This window comes from Psammomys obesus, unplaced genomic scaffold, assembly GCF_907164565.1.
Source record: "Psammomys obesus unplaced genomic scaffold, mPsaObe1.curated_primary_1811, whole genome shotgun sequence".
Taxonomy (NCBI): Eukaryota; Metazoa; Chordata; class Mammalia; order Rodentia; family Muridae; genus Psammomys; species Psammomys obesus.
Window position 1 is genome coordinate 1,459,522 of NW_026596085.1, and position 18,727 is coordinate 1,478,248.

The following is an 18,727-nucleotide window of genomic DNA, read 5'->3' on the forward strand; positions in this document are numbered from 1 at the left end:
GTACAGAAAGACCGTCACATACCTGAAGAGGAGCTAAGCGAATGGTCTCCTAGCTAAGTGGCTGAAACAAGATTTAAATCCAAAACGCAACACAGGATAAATTTCTTAGTTTTTTTCAGTGGCAAATGGATTCCTTGTTGGCTTGGTCTTGTTCTTTTTGTTTGTTTGCTTTTATTCTTTTGATTTTTTTTTTTTCAAGACAGGGTTTCTCTGTGTAGCCTTGGCTGTCCGGGACTCCCTTTGTAGACCAGGCTGGCCTGGAAGTCCCAGAGATCCGCCTGCCTCTGCCTCCCTGAGTGCTGGGCTCACACGTGTGCGCCACCGCCCCTGGGACTGAGGGGTTTCCATATGCGACAGAATGAATTTATTGGAAGTATGATCCCACATTGGTATCATACACTCTTCCATGTTCTCATCCGTGCATGTTGGGTTCTAGCACACCTGAGGCACTGGGGTCCACTCCCAGCTTACTGAACGTAGGCTGCGGCTTTTTCAAGTTGGGCCTTAGCCTGCCAGTGCTGGTGTTTACAGGTTAGGGAGTGAGTCTGAGGCGTCGCACATGCTAGACCAGCACTTTATCGCCGAGATACATTCTCACCCCTTGGATTATTCATGCTTGCTGGGTTAAGGTAAAATAAGCAGGCTGTTAGCCTACGGTTATTTTGTACCAGAAAGTCCTTCTAACTGATTAATTCTCAATCGAGACAGCCATTCACAGCCAGCCAGCCAGTCAATTGGTTACGTAACTGGGGAGCTGCCGTGTGACCGTATCAAATAAGACAGAACCTGGCAGGAGCCAGTATCCTTACTTCCTTGTCCAGCTTATCCAGCTTAGTTCCCAAGCTGTTAGAGCAGCTGCTGATCCCTACTCAAAAAAACAAAACCAAAAACCAAAAAACCTTTCAATGTCTGCATAAAGTTAATTTGCCTGAAGTCTTTCTTCTTAAGCACATTAATCTAGAAATCAGCGTGGGTCAATATTTGGAGGACGGAAGATACTCTGTTCTGGGAAATTGTTCATCTCCTTAGACTTTGTTCGCCAACTGCTTTTCGCGGGTTTTTTGCTTTTTCGTTGTTGTTGTTTGTGCTAGACATTCTCACTCTGTAACACAGGCTGTCCACGACCTCAAGGAATCCTTCCTACCTCGAGCAGGAAGGCCGCGTGTTATCGTACCCTTTGTCAGCGACTGCTCCAGGAGGGTTGTGCAAATCTTCCCACCCCCAGCCCTTACCACACTTATCAACGCTCACACGAACAGTTCCGGAACCCTTTTCATTTGATACCTCGCTGCACTTCGGGAAAGGACTATCAAAGGGCATCAGGCAGAGAATGGTGCGGGAGCCAGAACCTGAGGGCTGCGTGGCCGAACGCTACGCCTCCTCGCGCTCTCCACAGCCTCTCCACAGGCGTCGAAACACAACCGGCCCTTGCAGACACCGCTGAGAAGTCTGAGTCCACGCCAGGGGGGGCGGGTGCTGGTGCCATTCTCCTCTTTCTGAAAAGGATTCGTGAGTGTACGAGCTGCGTGTGCGCGTGAGCCATCAGCGTGAAGCGATGCTCAGCTACTCCGTGGGTTGGAGGCCAATCTCGGCTGTCAGATGACGCCCTCTGCCCCAAAGGATAAAGGAAAACCTTTAACACAACCAAACACAGCTCGTGGGGAGCTTGGACACCGCCTACTTTCTGCCAACCTCCTCTTTCCATGAGGAAACTCGGGTCCACTGAGTTGAGGTGACTTCACGCTGGTCCGAGCCAGGTCTCCCTGGCAGCTCTTTGCAGCACGGGGCGTGGCCTCCTGCTCGAGTGAAACACCTCTGCACAGAACTTAAGCCCGACGGAACCGGGAACTTCCCTGAAGCTGGGCTTAGACCAGACTTCTGCGCGACTCTCAAAGCAAACTTCCTAGGGAGTCGGGATGAGGCAGCGGCGCGACCTCTGGGTTCGAGGCCGCAGCCGGAGCCGCGCCTCCCGCCGCGCCTCCCGCCGCGCCTCCCGCCGCGCCTCCCGCCGCGCCTCCCGCCACGCCCCCGCTGCTAGGGCGACGCTACGGCCGGGAGCGCGCACGCTCGCCCGAAGGCCGGCCGGGAGCGCGCACGCCTCCCCGAGGCCGCTCGGAGGGCCGCTCGGGAGGCGGGAGGCGTGCGTGCTCCGCGCGGGGGCGTGGCCGGGGCGGGCCGGGGCGTGGCCGGGGCGTGGCCGGGGCGTGGCCGCGGAGCTGGAGGTGCCGCAGCCCGGTCGCGACAGGTGCGCTGGGCAGAGCGCCGGGACCGCACGCCGCCGAGCACCCGCCGCCGTCCAGTCCGGTAAGCGCCTCCTCTCCCCTCATTCTCCGCGGCCTGCGGGTGCGCGGAGACCCCGGCTGCGCCCCGCACTCCCTCCGCGCCCTCTGAGGCCGCGGGTGGCGGGAGCGGGAGGCTGTCCCCTTGGGGTCGGAGGCGGAGGAGCCTCCCACCCTTCGCCCTCCCTTCTGGGAAGCGCGCGGGGCTGAGCCTCGGCTGCTCAGTCCATCAAAAGTCAAAACTCCCTCTCGGCACATAGTCCAGCAGCTCTCTCCTTCCCCGCGGCTGTTCGCCCGCCAGTGTTTCTCCCTTCCATTCCTCCAGATGACCTCCGCTTAAGACTTCACGTAGCAGTCCCGACTTGCTGTGTCCTTCCCAAATCGCTATCCGGGGCTTGAGCTGGGACCCACGGCCCGCTCACATCTCGAGGTGTTAATACTCGGTAACCGTACACCCTGGCCACACACACCAAAGCCTGAAGCTGTGGGTGCTAGGAGCGAGCCATCTGGCACCCGTCCTAGCCTCCTTATTGGTGCTCACAACAATTAGTTTAGCTGATCCTGGTGGGAGATAGTGACCTGCTATTTATTGTCTTGCAACTAATTCCAGCTTTCAAAAATCTGCCTAACCCAAATGGGTCTGTTGACTTTACAAGTTAGCCAAAGGCTCTGAGATTATCAGTTTTTAAGACAGCGCCACTTGGAGGAGAGATCATCCTTTGCACCTAAGTGGGTGAATGGGCTGCTTTTTATCCGCACAGCTACATACTGCGTACTCCAGTTACTCTTCGGTCTGTCTTCCGGGGTACCTGTGTGCCAACCTTCAAACCGCTTATAAAGTTGGCAGAAAACTTTATTCTCCTCCTCCTCCTTTTCTTTTTCTTCTTCTTCTTGTCCTTTCTCTTCCTCTCCTCCTCCTCCTTTCCTCCTTCCTGCTTCTTCAGAGAGTTCCTGGCTGGCCTGGAGTGGCTATTTAGACCAGGCTGGCCGACATCGCAACTGCCTCTGCCTCCCGAATGCTCAGGTTAAGGGCGTGCTCCACCATCTCTGGCTGCCAATATATATATTTAAATTACCATTTGCGTGTGATGCGTGTGTGTGAGTACCAGCGCCGAATGCCACGGCAGACGAGTGTTGGTCAGAAGACGGCTTATAGGAGCTGGTTCTCTCAACCTTGGGATTTGAGGATCAAACTTCATCCACCAGGCTGTGTAGCAACTGTTTTCACCTGTCGAGCCACCTTGCCTTCCTAGGAAAGGCTTCCTTCCCTCCTTCCTTCCTTCCTTCCTTCCTTCCTTCCTTCCTTCCTTCCTTCCTTCCTCCCTCCCTCCCTTCCTGTTTTAACACTCACTTACTGTGTGCATGTTACATACCGTGGCACCTGTGTTGGATGTAGGTCAGAGGGCAGCAGTGGGACCTGTTCTTGTCTCCCACCACATGGGCTCTGGAGACTGGACTCAAGGTGTCAGGCTTCGTGGCAAGGACCTTTTACCTGGTGAGCCATCTTACCAGCCTGGAAAAGGTTGCCTCCTCTTAAAGGTCTTTGTGCACATATGTTTGCATTGGTAGAATGGCGTGATATGGTACTAAGTTCTGAAATCGGGGTGCATTTTTGTCAGTGACTTCTATGTTGGTTCTTTTGTGGATCCAGAATTCCAAAAGGCCCTGTTCTTTTAAGCGTGAGCCATTGAATGGGTTAGGCAACACCACAGATTCATCTTACAGTGTGGGTGAAATCATTTGCTGCTATGGTTTTGGTCTTTCTTCTCTCTCCCTGCACCCTCCCCGGGAAAACCTCAAGTGCGTTCGGTATCAAACCCTGGGGCATCTAGCCAGGCACTCCCGATGCCATGGGCTTCTACCACCTGGATTTCTTGCCTTGCCTTTGATCAGTCAACTCTGTAGCCTTTGGAAAATGGGATTAAAGCCTGCTTGATTCTCTGGCAATTCAGTGAGTAGTTGGTGGGGCTGTCTTCATTGTGATGTGTGACACTCAGAAGCCGTGTTGACAGGTAGTCCCTGAACTGCATGCACAGTCTCTGGCCCGAGACAGCATGTTGGCAACATTACCAGAGTAGTGCCATTTTGTAAAGATTACCTCATTGTATAACTTTGTTTAACTTGGTACATTCAGGCTTTGTTCCCGGCTCTAGTTAAAGGTGGAGCCAAGTTTCAACCTAATAATTCTAGGAAGAGAACGCTTCAGGAATGAAAACAATTGTGTTAACACCAGAGACACTTCACCGCTTAGGCACTCTTTAAATGTCTTGTTTTGACTCTGGGTGTAGCTCAGCAGTAGACCATGAGTTTAGCATGTGTGAAAGCCCACGGCCGTCCCCAGCACATGCACACACAGATTATAAAGTGTATCTTGTCCTATGCCAGCTAGGAGAAAAGGTCGGAGCCTTTGAGGACTCTTTGGAGAGTCTGAGGATCTGATGATCTGAAGTTTATGGTAGCCTTTGGAAACGCTTCATTTAACTGCAGGCTTTTTGTTATTGTTTTGGATTTTGGGGGGACTATGCCTCATGGAGCTCAGGCTAACTTCAGATGTCTATGTAAGAGAGGCTAGACTTGAGCTCCCGAATCTTTTGCCTCCACTCTCTATGTGCTGGTATTGTAGGTGTGCACCACAATTCCAACTGTTTGACAGTGCCCTGATATACAAAGGATGGACATGGTGCATTCCCTCTTATAGGACTGTTTTCCTCTTTAGAGTATCAGCTTTGAGTTAGCAGTGCATGTGGTGGCTGCTTTGTTTGCCGATTTGAGCCAGGGCACCTAGTGAGAGTATTTCTTCCACGTTGCTTGACTCACCTCCCTTGTGCTCTGTGAAGTATCTTCTGACGGAAAGTTTTGTAAAGGCGTCGGGCTTATTTGCTTGTATTGTGTATCTTGAATATCCACAAATGCTTTATTAGAATGTTTTCAAGTACAATTTCAGTTTACATTAACCAACCGTAATCAGGTATAGTTAATGTTAAAATTTTATGCCAAAGGTTTATCAGACACACACACACATCAAAAGAAATGTTGACTGTGGGAGATCACTAGGCATCTTCGTTATAAATGACTAATTTGCCACATATTGGGAAAAAATTGTCCTTGTTTAAGTTGAAAGTGAAACTAGATTCCAAGTTTTCCCCTTTGTTTTAGTCTTATATTATGCTTCCTTCCTGTGAGTGTATTTGTGTGTGTGTGTGTGTGTGTGTGTGTGTGTGCGTGTATTTGTATGTATGCAAATGCATGCCGTGGCATGCCTTTGGCTCTCAGAGGACAACTTGTGGGAATCCTCTTCCACAGGGTGGGTCCTGAGGACTGACAGGCCGTCAGGCTTGATGGCCAGCACCATTACTGCGGAAACATCAAGCCGGGTCCCAGTTTCCACACTTTATTACGAATCACTACATGATAGATCACTTTCACTTAGACGGAATGGTGCCCATTCCACAGATGCAAACGCTTAACTTTGCCTCTGAGAGGACTTACACAAGAAGAGACAGAGCTTGAGCAGTCGCTGGGTCTTTGCCTGAGCTTTTCACAGGGAGGTAAAGCACTCCCGTCGCAGTGCACACACAGTACCTTCGGGGTGTGGTAATCGTGTAACACACGCCCTCAAGGTTTTCAGTAACGAGGTAGTGGCTTTAGGTGGCTTCTGCTTTAGTGTTGGGCGGTTGAGCATCTTTGGTAAATGGTTCTTTTAGTGGGTTTATTTTGTGGCTGGTGGTGAAGGTCTGGGCCTCGTTTTTACTTTTATGTGTGTATGTGTGTGTGTGGGGTGCATATGAATACAGGTGCCCACACAGGCCAGAAGCATCAGGTCTCCCTGGACTACAGGGAGGTTTCAAGCTGCCTGAGGTGGGGATTGAGAATGGATCTTGGGTCCTTTGGAAGAGCATAAGTGCTCTTAACTGCTGAGCCATCTCTCCAGCCCCTGACAGTTAAATTATTGCTCCATCCAAGGGAGGAGGTCTCACCCAACAATCTATTCGCCAGTGTGTGAAATGATTTCTTGTCACTTTAAAACATCTTTAGGAGCTGTTCTAGTCCCAGCATCCACGCTGGGTGTGACAAAAGCACCTGTAACTCCAGCTGCAGAGGGACTGATGCCCTCTGCTAGCTTTAGAGAGTATCCGCACACACATGGCATAAACTCAGATAGATGCATACGCCCAAATAAGAGTTAATTTTAAAAAATTTAGTAGGTGCACATGTCCACTTATAAAACCTTAATTAGTACAGTGGCATGAAATTTTACATTCTTCTGGTTTTCTTTTAGAATTAGTTTATATTTGTTTGTTTGTTTTTGAGACAGGGTTTCTCTGTGTAGCCCTTATTAGCCTAGAACTCACTCTGTAGACCAGGCTGGCCTTGAACCCAGAGACCCACTTGCCTTTGCCTCCCTGTGCTAGGATTAAAGCAGTGGTTCTCAATCTGTGGGTCACAACCCCTCCTGTGTTGTTGAATGAGCCTTTTACAGGGGTCACCTAAGACTACCAAAAAACACCGTATTTACATTACAATTCATAGCAGTAGTGAAGTTACTTATGAAGCAGTTGGGGGGAGGGCCACCACAGCATGGGGAACTGTGTTAAAGAGTGGCAGCGTTGGGAAGGCTGAGGACCACTGAGGCAGAGGCTTCAGGATGGTTCAGGCTGGCTTGGAACTCATGATCCTCTTGCCTTTTCTTGGGATGCAAGACTATAATCACAGTTGGAGAGCTGAGGCAGAAGGCTCACTGGGAGTTTGAGGTAAGCCTGAGCTATACAGTGAGTTCAGGGCCAGCCTGTGCTCGCTGAGGAAACCCTGACTTAAAAGGAACCAAAAGGCTGAAGAGATGGCTCAGTACTTAAGAATGCTCACACACAGGAGCTGGGCTCCCACGCAGCTCACAGCTGTCTGTAACTCCAGTTCCAGGGCCTCTGTCACCCCATCACGTGGTGCACTTATGTCCAAGCTGGGCGCTTATACACATAAAATAACTTTGAAAGAAAGAGAGAAAGAGAGAAAGGAAGGAAGGAAGAAAGAAAGGAAGGAAGGAAGGAAGAAAGGAAGGAAAGAAGGAAGAAAGGAAGGAAGGAAGGAAGGAAGAGAGAGAGAAAGAAAGAAAGAAAGAAAGAAAGAAAGAAAGAAAGGAAGGAAGGAAGGAAGGAAAGAAGGAAGAAAGGAAGGAAGAGAGAAAGAAAGAAAGAAAGAGAGAGAGAGAGAGAGAAAGAAAGAAAGAGAGAAAGAAGGAAGGAAGGAAGGAAGCAGACTCTAAGGCTGGGTGTGGTGGTACCTGGCTGCAGTTCCAGCACCACAGGGTGGAGGTGGGCGGAGAGAAGGAGTTTGTAAAGTTGTCTCTAATCTGCACAGGTGCCCTGCGGCACCTCCCACAGCCTGCACACACGATCTCTCTTTAAGGTGTGAGTTGTTTATCTGGTACTCTATAAGTGAAAACACGTTCCTTGCCGGGTACCAACAGCGCACGCCTTTAGTCCCAGGCAGAAGCAAAACAGATCTCTGTGAGTTCAAGGCCAGCCTAGTCTATAAAGCAAGTTCCAGGACAGCCACACAGAAACCCTGTCTCAATAAAACAAGCAAGCAAGCAAAGCACAACCAAACAAACAAAAGCGACAACAAAACCCCCTTATTTTGCAGCCTTTTGTCATGCATAGTGCAGGGCAGGAGACCCACTGCTCCCCCCAAGTTGAAATTTCCAGGACCCTTAGAAGCATCTTCCTGGGCTTCGAATGGCCCCTGACGGTTGCCTAGGCTTCAGGCCTGCACTATGCTAGGCTGAGAAGAACAGTCAGAATTCAGAAGGATTAACCCAGAGCCTGGACAAAGAGAACTCATTTGAAAGCTTGCATAGTCTGTTAGATACCGCTCCAACCGCGCAGACAGCCTCTCGGCCCTGACAGGAATCTTTCCGTGTAAAGGCCCCTGTGCTTTCACACGCTGACGTGTAGAAACCGAAGGCATGTGCACTGTGAGTTTAGAGTAAACAAAGGGTAGTTTTGTGCTAACAGCACCTTGCTGGCTTGAGGGCTTCAAACGCCCCAATCCCCACGGTGAAGCACCCGTAACATCCAGGTGGGAAACAAGGTGTTAGTCAGCTCAGTGAAGCCTCCCTCAACGCTGCCTTTCAGGTTGTGTAGTGTGGTGGAGTGTCTAAGTGTTTCTGAGGTGCGGCATACATGTGGTACTATTTGCAAATAAATGATTTATTAAATGTTCAAAAGAAACCAAAACCCTAAATCTGGGCATGGGATACATGGCCATAGTCAGTCCCTGCACCGCAGGGTGGGGGCGGTCAGAAGTTCAAGGGCATCCTCAGCTACATGTCAAGCTTGAGGTCAACCTGGCATACGTGACGCCCCATGAGCCGTGATACAAAAGAAGAGAAAGAACCAGCAAATAGCCAACATTTTGTACTTCTGATAACAGGTGTGGAGCCTTTACATGTTCTGTAACGGGGTGATATGGGCCATTTTATAATTCCTCAAACATATTCCGTTATGTACACAGAAGTACTGCCAGTTTTGTTCCCTTTCTTTACTGATAAGTTAATGATCTTGAGATGCTTATATCTTAGATTTTTATAAACTTATCTGTGTGAAGAAATGCTGGAGCTCAAGACTAGGGTCTTGAGTGCAGCAGGCAAACTCTTGACCACCTACGTGTACCCTAGCCCCATATAACCTTTCAGTGTTTGAAACTTGAGCCTGTCTGTCTAGACAGAAAGCCTGTGGTTTCTCTCTAAGGCCCTATCTCTGTCTTCCTTGCTACCACTTAGCAGCAATACTGCTAATAAAAATTTACCACTTACAGTAACAGTAATAAAAAATTAAAAAATTGAGACCGGGCCTCGTGTAGCCCAGGCTGGCCTTGAACTCCTGATTCTCCTGCCTCCACCTCCCAAGCGCTGAGACTGCAGGACTGGTCCACCAGTGCGTCCGTCTTAGTGTATCTTTAACGCCCTGCGCCAAGCCAGGCTGGGCGATGTAGGGTTAATCCCAACTCTAGACACTGAGCAAATGACAGCAAGTTCAAGGCAGTCCAGAGCTAAGGGGCCAGCCTGGACAGCACTGAGAATAAGTCTCAGAATAACAGGCAAAAGGGGCTGGTGAGGCAGCTCCGTAGAGAGAAGTGCTTTCTCCATTCCAGCCTTGTTTCGGTTAAGGTGACTATGGCTGTGATGAAACACCACGACCAAAAGCAAGCTGGGAAGGAAAGGGTTTATTTCCTTACACTTCCACATCATGGCCCCTCACTGAAGGAAGTCAAGACAGGAACTCAAGCAGGGCAATCTGCCTGCAGTGGTATGAGCACCGGGCTCGCCTCGCTGGCTACAGTGACTGGACATTACTTTTTAAGGTTTTCTGACTTAATAAGTGCAGGTTATTAATTTATTAAATTATTAATTTGTATCTGCTCACCTTTTTCAGTGTGACAGTCACACAGTCCGTGGCCTAGGCCAGCCTTGAGTGCAGCAGCCTTGCCTGCTAGGATTACGGATTACAGATGTATCGCCCTGGCCTACTTGCCTTTCCTTAGTTGCTGGTCAGACTAAACATTTGCCACACACTCATTTCCATTTCCTTTCTTTTTCAGTGGCTTGCCTTTTGGTCCATCTCATTCTCATTTTTATTTGGTCTTCGTGCTTAAGTTTTTTGTTTGTTCGGTTTTTTGTGGCTCTTCCATGTATTTGGAGTGTTGAGGCCATGGGGAAAAGATGGGCTTCCAGACCAGAGGGAAAGAGTGGGCTGAAGAAGTGGGGAGTTTTAGAAGTTGAGCGTGTGGCACGGTCACCGCCCCATGGGGACAGAGCTGGCAACCCACGAAGCAGCACCACACAGAGGAAATAGCCTCCTAGGAAGAAGCCCAGCTTAGTGTTGTCACTGACCGGCTGGTGATCTTAGACAAATCACTCATTGCCTTAGAGTCTCTGGGAGAGGAAAAGGCCGGGCTCCTGGTCTCAAAGTCCGCTCTACAGAGCAGCAGTTAGCAAAGACCTTCCGGAGTTCCTTCTAGTCCTGTCCTTACCCCGCTCCCCATTTCAGACTGATGGGATGCAGTAAAAGCAGTCTCCCCCGGACTTGCAGAGCTTGATGGAACCCTGACATAATTGTTTTAGTCTGCTAACTTTCAGGACTGTAGAAGTCAAAATAAAACTGGGTGGAGTGCTTTTAGGTGCTCCCGTAGACTGACCCTTGGGCACCTCATAAAACGAGCTAGAAGAGCCCTGCTGTCCTGTTGCACAAACCCTGCCATACCTCGTAGCTACGACAGCCTCACCCCGATGAGTATGCTCCATGGCAAGTTATGGACAGTATCTGCTGTTCCACACAGAAGCTACTGTTAGTATTTCCCTTGTGGTTTGTAGACGCTTCCTTTTAGAAGGTTTACTCCTGGAGCTGAGCATGGTTGCTTATGTCTGTAACTCCTACATTTAACGGAGATGAGAAGGGTTGTGAGTTCAAGGGCAGCCAGGGCTATAAGAAGAACTTATCTCAAAAAATAAAAAAGAAACTTTAGAAAGATAAGATAAATGTTCATTTTTATTTCCCTCTTAATTTTAATTTTTTAAACTTATTTTGTTTTAATGTTTGTGTATGTATGTAAGTATGCCACAGTACACACCTGGAGGTCAGAGGACAGCTTTCTTTCTTTCTCCCTTCCTTTCTTCCTTCCTTCTGGTTTTTTGAGACAGGGTCTCTCTATGTAGCCCTGGTTGTCCTGGAACTCACTCTGTAGACCAGGCTGGCCTGGAACCTGGAGATCCACCTGCCTCTGCCTCCCAAGTGCTGGGATTACAGGCGTGCACACCCCTTCCCCACCCCCAGCCAGAAGATGACTTTCAAAAGTCAGTTCTCTCTTCTACCTCGGGCTCTGGGGAGCCGCCGGGGTTGTCGGGCTTGCTTGGCGACTGCTTTCATCCACTGAGCCGTCTCATCAGTCGTAGGTTTAGAGGTGTGGGAATGGGAAGTTTTAACAGCTTTTCAAGTGTCGGATACACACTTCAGGGAGCCAGTACCCAAAGATATTGTCGAAATTTCAATCCACGTCCTTCAAGATGCCCCCAGCATATTTTTCCAGGCTTATCACTCTCCACTACCCACCCTCCTGGCACTGTGGCAATCCAGTGATTCACTGTTTCCTGGACCCGCCCAGTCCCCTTCCTGCCTCTGTGCCTTTGCTCAGGCAGTCCCACAGCCCCCAAGCTACCCCCACCCCGTTCCTGATGAGCCCCTGTTCCTTAAGATTCCAAACAAAGCATGACTTTTAAAATACTGAAAAAGCATGTTCTGGTGTTGACTTTCGAATCAGTGGCTATCTTTTACTTCAGAGCTTGCCTTTGCTCTTGCTGAATTACTGCTTCCTTGTAAGATTACAGGCACCATACTCGGGAGGCTGTTTTTTCTTTGTGGCTGTAATGCATACAGTGAGCAATCAGATACTCACGGCATATGAGATTTATCTGATCTCGCGCCCACAGCATTCAGCAGTTAAGGTACCCCGCCATGGCCTGTAAGTCCTGGTCTCATCTGGCTGAGCTCCTGTCTGTCAGCCCTACCTCCCTCCTCAGCAGTTTTATCTCTGCCTCAGGGCCTTTGCATTTGTTCTCTCTTCTGCCTAGAACTCGCTCCTCACCTCCTCCCGTGGTGGCCGTGGTGGCCGTGGCCGGTAGCCTGGATCCTCCCCCTCATTCAGCATTCCACTCAAATGTCATTCTCTGGGCTTTCTCTGGCCACACTGAAGTCCCTGCCCAGCCATTCTTTGTGTGCCTTCCCAGCAGAATGGGAGGTTCATAAGGAGGGAGACCCTGCCCACCATTGTTGACTCTCAGCCTCAGACCCTGCCCAGCGTAGGTAAATATTTGCTGAGTGAATGAATAAGCATTGAAGATAGACTTCTCATTTTAACAAGTCTTGTGTGGGTTTGCCGTCCAAAGAGGTGTGGTGTTATCTTCCAAACGGACAACAGCCCGCATGGTTCCATGTGGGTTCACATCAGGTGGCATTCTCTGAGGATTTCTGGAGGACAAAGGCTGGGCACAGTGGCAGCTGGGATTTGGTTCCGTCTGGATGCAGATTTCCAGGGTGATCCAGGGACCAGGACACTTTTGCTACCACTGTGTGCTCCCACCTGCTACACAGAGAGAAGGCAGCTCTTTTGGCTCCTGTTAGCCTTGACCTTTTCCCCTCTCTGTTTGTTTGTTTTGTTTTCAAGACAGGGTTTCTCTGTGTAGCTCTTGTCTGGAACTCACTCTGTAGACCAGGCTGGCCTTGAACTCAGAGTGCCGGGATTAAAGCATACACCACCACCACCCTGCTCTCTTACTATCTTTTAAAACCTGGAATCCTGCTGGTAAATGCCTGAGGAACCAGCAGGCTTCTGCTTTCCTCTCTGGGGAAGAAACTCTCCAGAGCCCTCCAGGAATGATGGAATTATGTTCCTTCTACCTACTTGAAATGAGACCGATTAGAAATACTCTTCAGCAATAGCTTTGAATTGGGTTCACCAACCCCTAACTGAATCAGACATTCTAACAAAGTCTCCCATGCCCTTCCTTTATCTCTGTCTCTTTGTGGTGTTTTTATTTTGAGTTAGGACTTCATGGTCTGGCCAGATTGGCCTTGAACTCACAGCTGTCCTCCTGCTTCAGTCTCTCCAGTCCTGGGATCACAGATGTAACTTATTTCCAGCCTTTTTCTGCTTTCATGACTGGGTGGACTTTTTAATTCCATGCTCTTCTTTTCTTTTTCATGCTTTTCTTAATATTGCCTTCAGATTTTATTTTATAAATGCCTTTTACTGCAACTTAAGTTTTCAAAGTGAAAGCGCTTTTTTCCTCTCACATAACCCTCAGAATAGTCTGTGTCATTTAATCCCTTGTGTTTAAATGAAGGGATTAAGACTCTGTGAGGAAAGTTCTTGCCATGCGAGCATAAGGACCTGAGTCTGGGTTCCCAGAACCGGTCTAAAGCCAGACTCTATGTTTCTTCTGTAACCCCGATGCTGTTATGACAAGGTGGGAGGCAGAGCCAGGAGTCCTGGAAGCTGGTGGCCAGATCACTTGGCATAAGCAGTGGAAGAAAAGAGACCCTGCCTCAAAGAAGGAGGACCGTGAAGACCGACATCTGGGATTGCCCTCTGACCTCTACATCCATGCCTGTAGTCACACACAAATGTGCTTGTACACACACAAACACACACACAAGTGTGCACACACATGCATTCTGCCCACACACAATCCACAGGCAAAGATTTAAGCAGCAAGACTGAGAACCAATGAAGTTGACTTTTCCATGTTAGCTGAAAGGCATGCATTAAGAAAGGAACATTAAAATCCAATTAAAACGTTGGTGTTAATGCTAAATGTAGCTCATGCCTGTTCTCCCAGCACTTGGAACATAGACACAGGAAGATCAGGAGTTTAAGGTCATCCTTGGCTATACAGTAAGTTTGAGCTATCATGGGTTATATAAAAGCAAAACAAGAAGCTGGAGAGATGGCTCAGTGGTTAAGAGCACCGGCCACTCTTCCGGGAGACACGGGTTCCTTTCCCAGCATCCACACTGTGGCTCAGAACCGGCTGTCACTCCAATTCTAGGAGATGTGATGCCCTCTTCTGACCTCCACAGGTACTGCGCACACATGGCGAACAGCTGTAGGCTCTTCACATCCATAAAAGGGGTGTGTGGGGGAGCCAAAAATAAAACATCCATATTAGCAGATTAATCCCTAAGAAACAAGGCACATAGTTTCCCGGGGGTTCGCCCAGCGATCCTGCTTCTGTGGCTGTGGGATCAAGGAGTCTCAGGACGGCCTGGCTGTTCGTACCCCTGCTTGCAGCCCTGTCCTGTGCCCCTCAAGGCAGGCTCAGAGACCTTTCTCCAGAACAGTCTCTCCTCAGTGAGGCCGTTCGTTCCGTGCTCCTGCCTGAAGGAGCTGGCTCAGCCGATCAGATTGAGCAAATGCTGAAAAAAAAATCATCTAAAATTTCAGATAAGAATAATGGAAGCAGGCCTGTCCTGGGGAAGGCCAACAGTGAGACCAGGAAGGTCTGAGTTTGCGGGATCTTGACCAGTTCTTAAGGACATGGACTGCGGTAAGGAGAAGTGACCTTCCTAAAAAAGGCATGGTTCTCTGTGTCCACACTGTGAAGATGCTTTATTAGCCTTCCCCCACCCCAAGACAGGGTATTCCTGGCTGTCCTGGACTCACGCTGCAGGCCAAGCCCTGAGCTCAGAGGTCAGCCTGCCTCTGCCTCCCCAGCGCTGGGAACAAAGGTGTGTGCCACCTCCCCCAGCTGGCTGCTTTGTCTCCGTTAGCGTGTAATCGGCAAAACCTATGAGCACGTGGTTTCCAGACGGCTGCTCAGGTCAGCTTGTTTCTCTGCGTAGCTCTGGCTGTACTGGCACACTCTCTATAGGCCAGGCTGGCCTCGAACTCAGAGCTCCGCCTGCCCCTGCTTCCCCAGCACTGTGATTGAAGGCGTGCGTGTTCCAGCACAGCGCTGTTCCCCGAGCTGCCACACACTCCGTGATGCCGCTGATGGTGCAAAGGCGAAAGCAGAAACGAGAGGAAAGAAAATCTGTGGGAATAGTCTTGTCAACTCTTCACTTCCATTCTTTTTCTGTTCAACTATACTTTCTCCCAGTTTCAGCTTAAATCTGAAATTATCGACAGAATTTCTTTTTCTGGCAATTTCTCTTACTTTTTATGTTAAAAAAAAAAAAAAACCCTCTGGTGAGCTTTGTCTGTCCTTTATGTTGAGTTAATTATCAACAGAAATGGAGAGACCGGGAGGAAGCTTAAGGATAAAAAACCAATCAGGTTATTTGGGAGGGGGGAGGTAAGCTTAGATTACAGCTGGTAATTGTTTAATTTAAGGGGAGAAAAGATTTAGAAAGGTTCCTGGGTAATCTTTGCTGACCTAGAACTTTAAGGTCAAGGTGAGATTTTAAAAGCCGTACATTGTATTCTATGTTTAGAGACGATGCGTGGAAATGACCACAGTAATATATCTAACAAGCTAATTCTGCTTTTTTCCTTTCTTCTTTGGTTTTTCTTTTTTTTTTTTTTTAATATTTTATTTTACATGCATTAGTGTGAAGGCGTCAGATCCCTTGGAATTTGAGTTACAGACAGTTGTGAGCTGCCATGTGGGTGCTGGGAATTGAATCCAGGTCCTTTGGAAGAGCAGACAGTGCTCTTAACCACTGAGCCATCTTTCCAGCCCATATTCTTTGGTTTTTCAAGACAGGGTCTCTCTGTGTAGCCCTGGCTGTCCTGGAACTCACTTTGTAGACCAGGCTGGCCTGGAACCCAAGAGCTCCACCTGCCTCTGCCTCCCGAGTGCTGGGATTAAAGGAGTGTGCCACCACCACCCAGCACTTGCTTTCTCTCTCTCTCTCTCTAAGTTTTTCACATTAAATTATCTTGCATACACATGTGTGGACACACGTGGAGTCAGAGGACAACTTTTGGAGTGAACTTTCTCCTTCCACCATGTGAGTTCCGGGGATTGAACCCAGGTCCTTAGGCTTGGAGGCAAGTAAGTGCCTTTACCTGCCGAGCTGCCTGGCCCTGACTTGGGTTTCTGTCACCATGGTTCACACCAGCCCCGAGCCTCGGCCTCGTCTCTGGTGTAGTGAGGTGACGCTGCAGTACCCATGTGCCAAGGTCGCTTTTCCATTTTCTGTGGACTAGAAACCATCTTGTTTCCAGCTCCACCCCCCAAAGTGAACAGGATTTCATTTCCCGTTGCCTCTCTGAGCCCACAGTTCTTCCCAAACATATTACTCAGCAACTTAAATCCGATGTGACAATATTATTTCCTTGTGTGTTACTGTAAGAATTAAATAAATTTAAATGTGGAATTAAATTAAAACTGCCCATTCGAGCCAGACTTGGTGGCACATGCCTGTAATCCCAGCACTCAGGGAGGCAGAGGCCAGCCTGGTCTCCATATCAAGTCCAGGACAGCCAAGGCTACACAGAGAAACTCTACCTCGAAAAAAAACTAAACAAAAACAGAAAACAACAACTGCCCATGCCCAGCCCAGGAGAGCTGGCCCTGATGGTGTGGGCACAGATGAGACTGGCCCTGCTCCTTGTTGGCCGTGGTGTTGGATGGGGCAGGGCTGGTCAGGAGCGCCCACCCCGCTGCTGTGGGTTTGGGAGGGCTGGCGAGCTCATCATCCCAAATACCTCTCAGGCTTTGAGCTGGCCCACCCCAACATCTGCCCCAGCTGCTGGAGCACATGAAGGGGCCGGTGCTGCAGATCCAAAGCTGCAGGATCTCCATGACCCAGGGCAGTGACAGGCTAGCCGAGAGGAGCCCCGAGAGGATCCAGTATTGATGGTGTAGCCGGAGCCAGAGGCTCCGAACCACAGCGACTCACGGCAAAGAACATTCACAAGCAAAGCAGCGTGGACGACTGTGCGCTGTGAAGCACTGCGACACGCTGCAGCTTGCACAACAGATTTTTCCCCTCTGTTGGCGGGGAGGCTGCAGGGGTGGAAGACGGGTACAAGGGGTGTGAGACGTAAGTGGGATTGGGGTACGTTATGTGAGACTCACAAGGAATGTCCGTGTAACCGCAGCAATGGGATGAAGATCCTACGAGGCCTCTGGGCTCTGTAGTGAGTACAGGCTCAGCCCGGGCTTCAGAGTGAAAACCTGTCTGAAAAGCAAATAAGGAAACGAAACAAAACAGAAACTGGCCAAGCATGGTGGCAGGAGCCTGTAATCCCAACACTGGGGAAGCACGGGGAGGAGAGCTGCAGCTGGGAGTTCCAGGCCAGCCCAGGGTACACAGGGGGTTCCTGGACAGACAGGGCTGGGTAGTAATAATCTAACTTCAAAATAAAGGAGTTCGAGGCCAGCCTGGTCTACAGAGCAAGTTGCAGGGCAGCCAGGGCTACACAGAGAAACCCTGTCTGGAAAAACCAAACCGACAAAACCTCACTAGATACTAGGGATTTGGGTTTTCTGTTTGTTTGGTTTTGTTGTTGAGTTGTTTTTTTAAGACAGGCCTTCAAGTAGTCCAGGCTGCCCTCAAACTTGCTAGGTAGCTGAGGACAGCTAATGACCTAAACTTTTGCTTAGTTATTCTGCGATGTGGTGGGGTGTGCCTGTTGGGGGTGGGGCGCATTCGTAAATGCCACAGCTTGTGTCTGGGGTCAGAGGGTGGCTTGGGAAGTCCGTTCTTTCTCCCCAGGAGAGACCCCAGAAGTTGCAGGGCTGGCCTTATCAGGCCACCCAGCGCCTGCTACCCACCTCCCACCTCACAGGCCCCTTAGATTTCTGAACCTCTGGCTGCTGTTTCCCAAGTGCTGGGATTACGGGTGTGTGCCCCCATGCCTAACCTTTCTGCAGTGCTCTTGACGGAGCCCGTGGGCTTGTGCAGGATGTGCAAGCATTCTCCCAACTCAGCTGTAGCCTCAGCGCAGGTAAGAGGTTTGCTTACAGTCAGAGCCACCGTTTTACTAAACCCTCAGTTTGGCGATGTGCTGAGAGCTTCAGGAGATTCCCTCAGCGGCACCCGGAGGCAGACATTATACACCCTCCATTTCAGCCTGACTGCAGACCTGGGGTTCGGGCCTCTATCCTTTCCAATCTTGACAGCTTTGGAGAAGGCCATCCAGGTTACCTGGACACCACAGGCGTGATTCTCAGCAGGCTGCTAGCCGGTGGGAAGCAGGGTCTGTTTTGAATACTGGCTCTGTCACTTTTTCTGTTGCTTTGAGACCAGGTCTCACTCCAGGGCCCAGGCTGGCTAGAACTTGTGGCGCTCCTCCCTCCTGCCCTAGCATCTGGAATACTGGGATAACAGGTGAGAATTACAAGGTCTGCTTGGCTTCACAACTTTAATTTTTATTTCTTTATTTACTTTTTACTTATTTATTTATTAGGCAAGGCAGCTTGCGGGGGTCAGTTCTTCCATTTCCCCGAGTGACTCCCATGGAGCTGAACGCAGGTCACCAGGCTTGGCAGCAAGCAGCTTTCCCTGCTAAAAACCACCTCCAGGGCCCGATCCTAAAACTCCCCAACTGTGTGACACTGAGAAAATGACTTCTCAGAACCTCAGTTTCTTCCTCGGTCGGATGAGAATACTTGCTCCAGGAGAATACTTGCTCCAGACGTGGGAAACACTAAGTGAATGGGATCAGGTAGAATGATGAGCCAGTGTGTGTAAGACGTGCGGCATATGGCTAGCACCCGGTAACTGATCCCCAGGCTGCTGAAGCTACGGCGGCCTGGCAAGGACATGGTTTCCCTAGGCAGGCGGCTAGGATCTTCTGTTCTCCCCACTCTGGGTACTATCCCTGGAGAACAGGCCAGAACTAATTCCCAGGGCTCGTTTGCCCTGGAGTCTAGAGCACCCACTTCAGAATCACGTTGAGACACACACACACACACACACACACACACACACACACACACACACACA

At 49.7% G+C, this 18,727-nt stretch overlaps 1 protein-coding gene across 1 annotated transcript in view; it reads left to right on the top strand.

Moving 5' to 3' along the window:
* The first annotated feature begins 14,309 nt into the window (after positions 1 to 14,309).
* Positions 14,310 to 18,727, top strand: part of Lima1 (LIM domain and actin binding 1) — a 77,138-nt gene continuing 72,720 nt past the window's right edge. Inside the window, exon 1 of the mRNA XM_055626922.1 lies at positions 14,310 to 14,376. Within this exon, the coding sequence (XP_055482897.1) occupies positions 14,367 to 14,376 (10 nt within the window). The 5' untranslated portion in view covers positions 14,310 to 14,366. The remainder of the gene's footprint in view (positions 14,377 to 18,727) is intronic.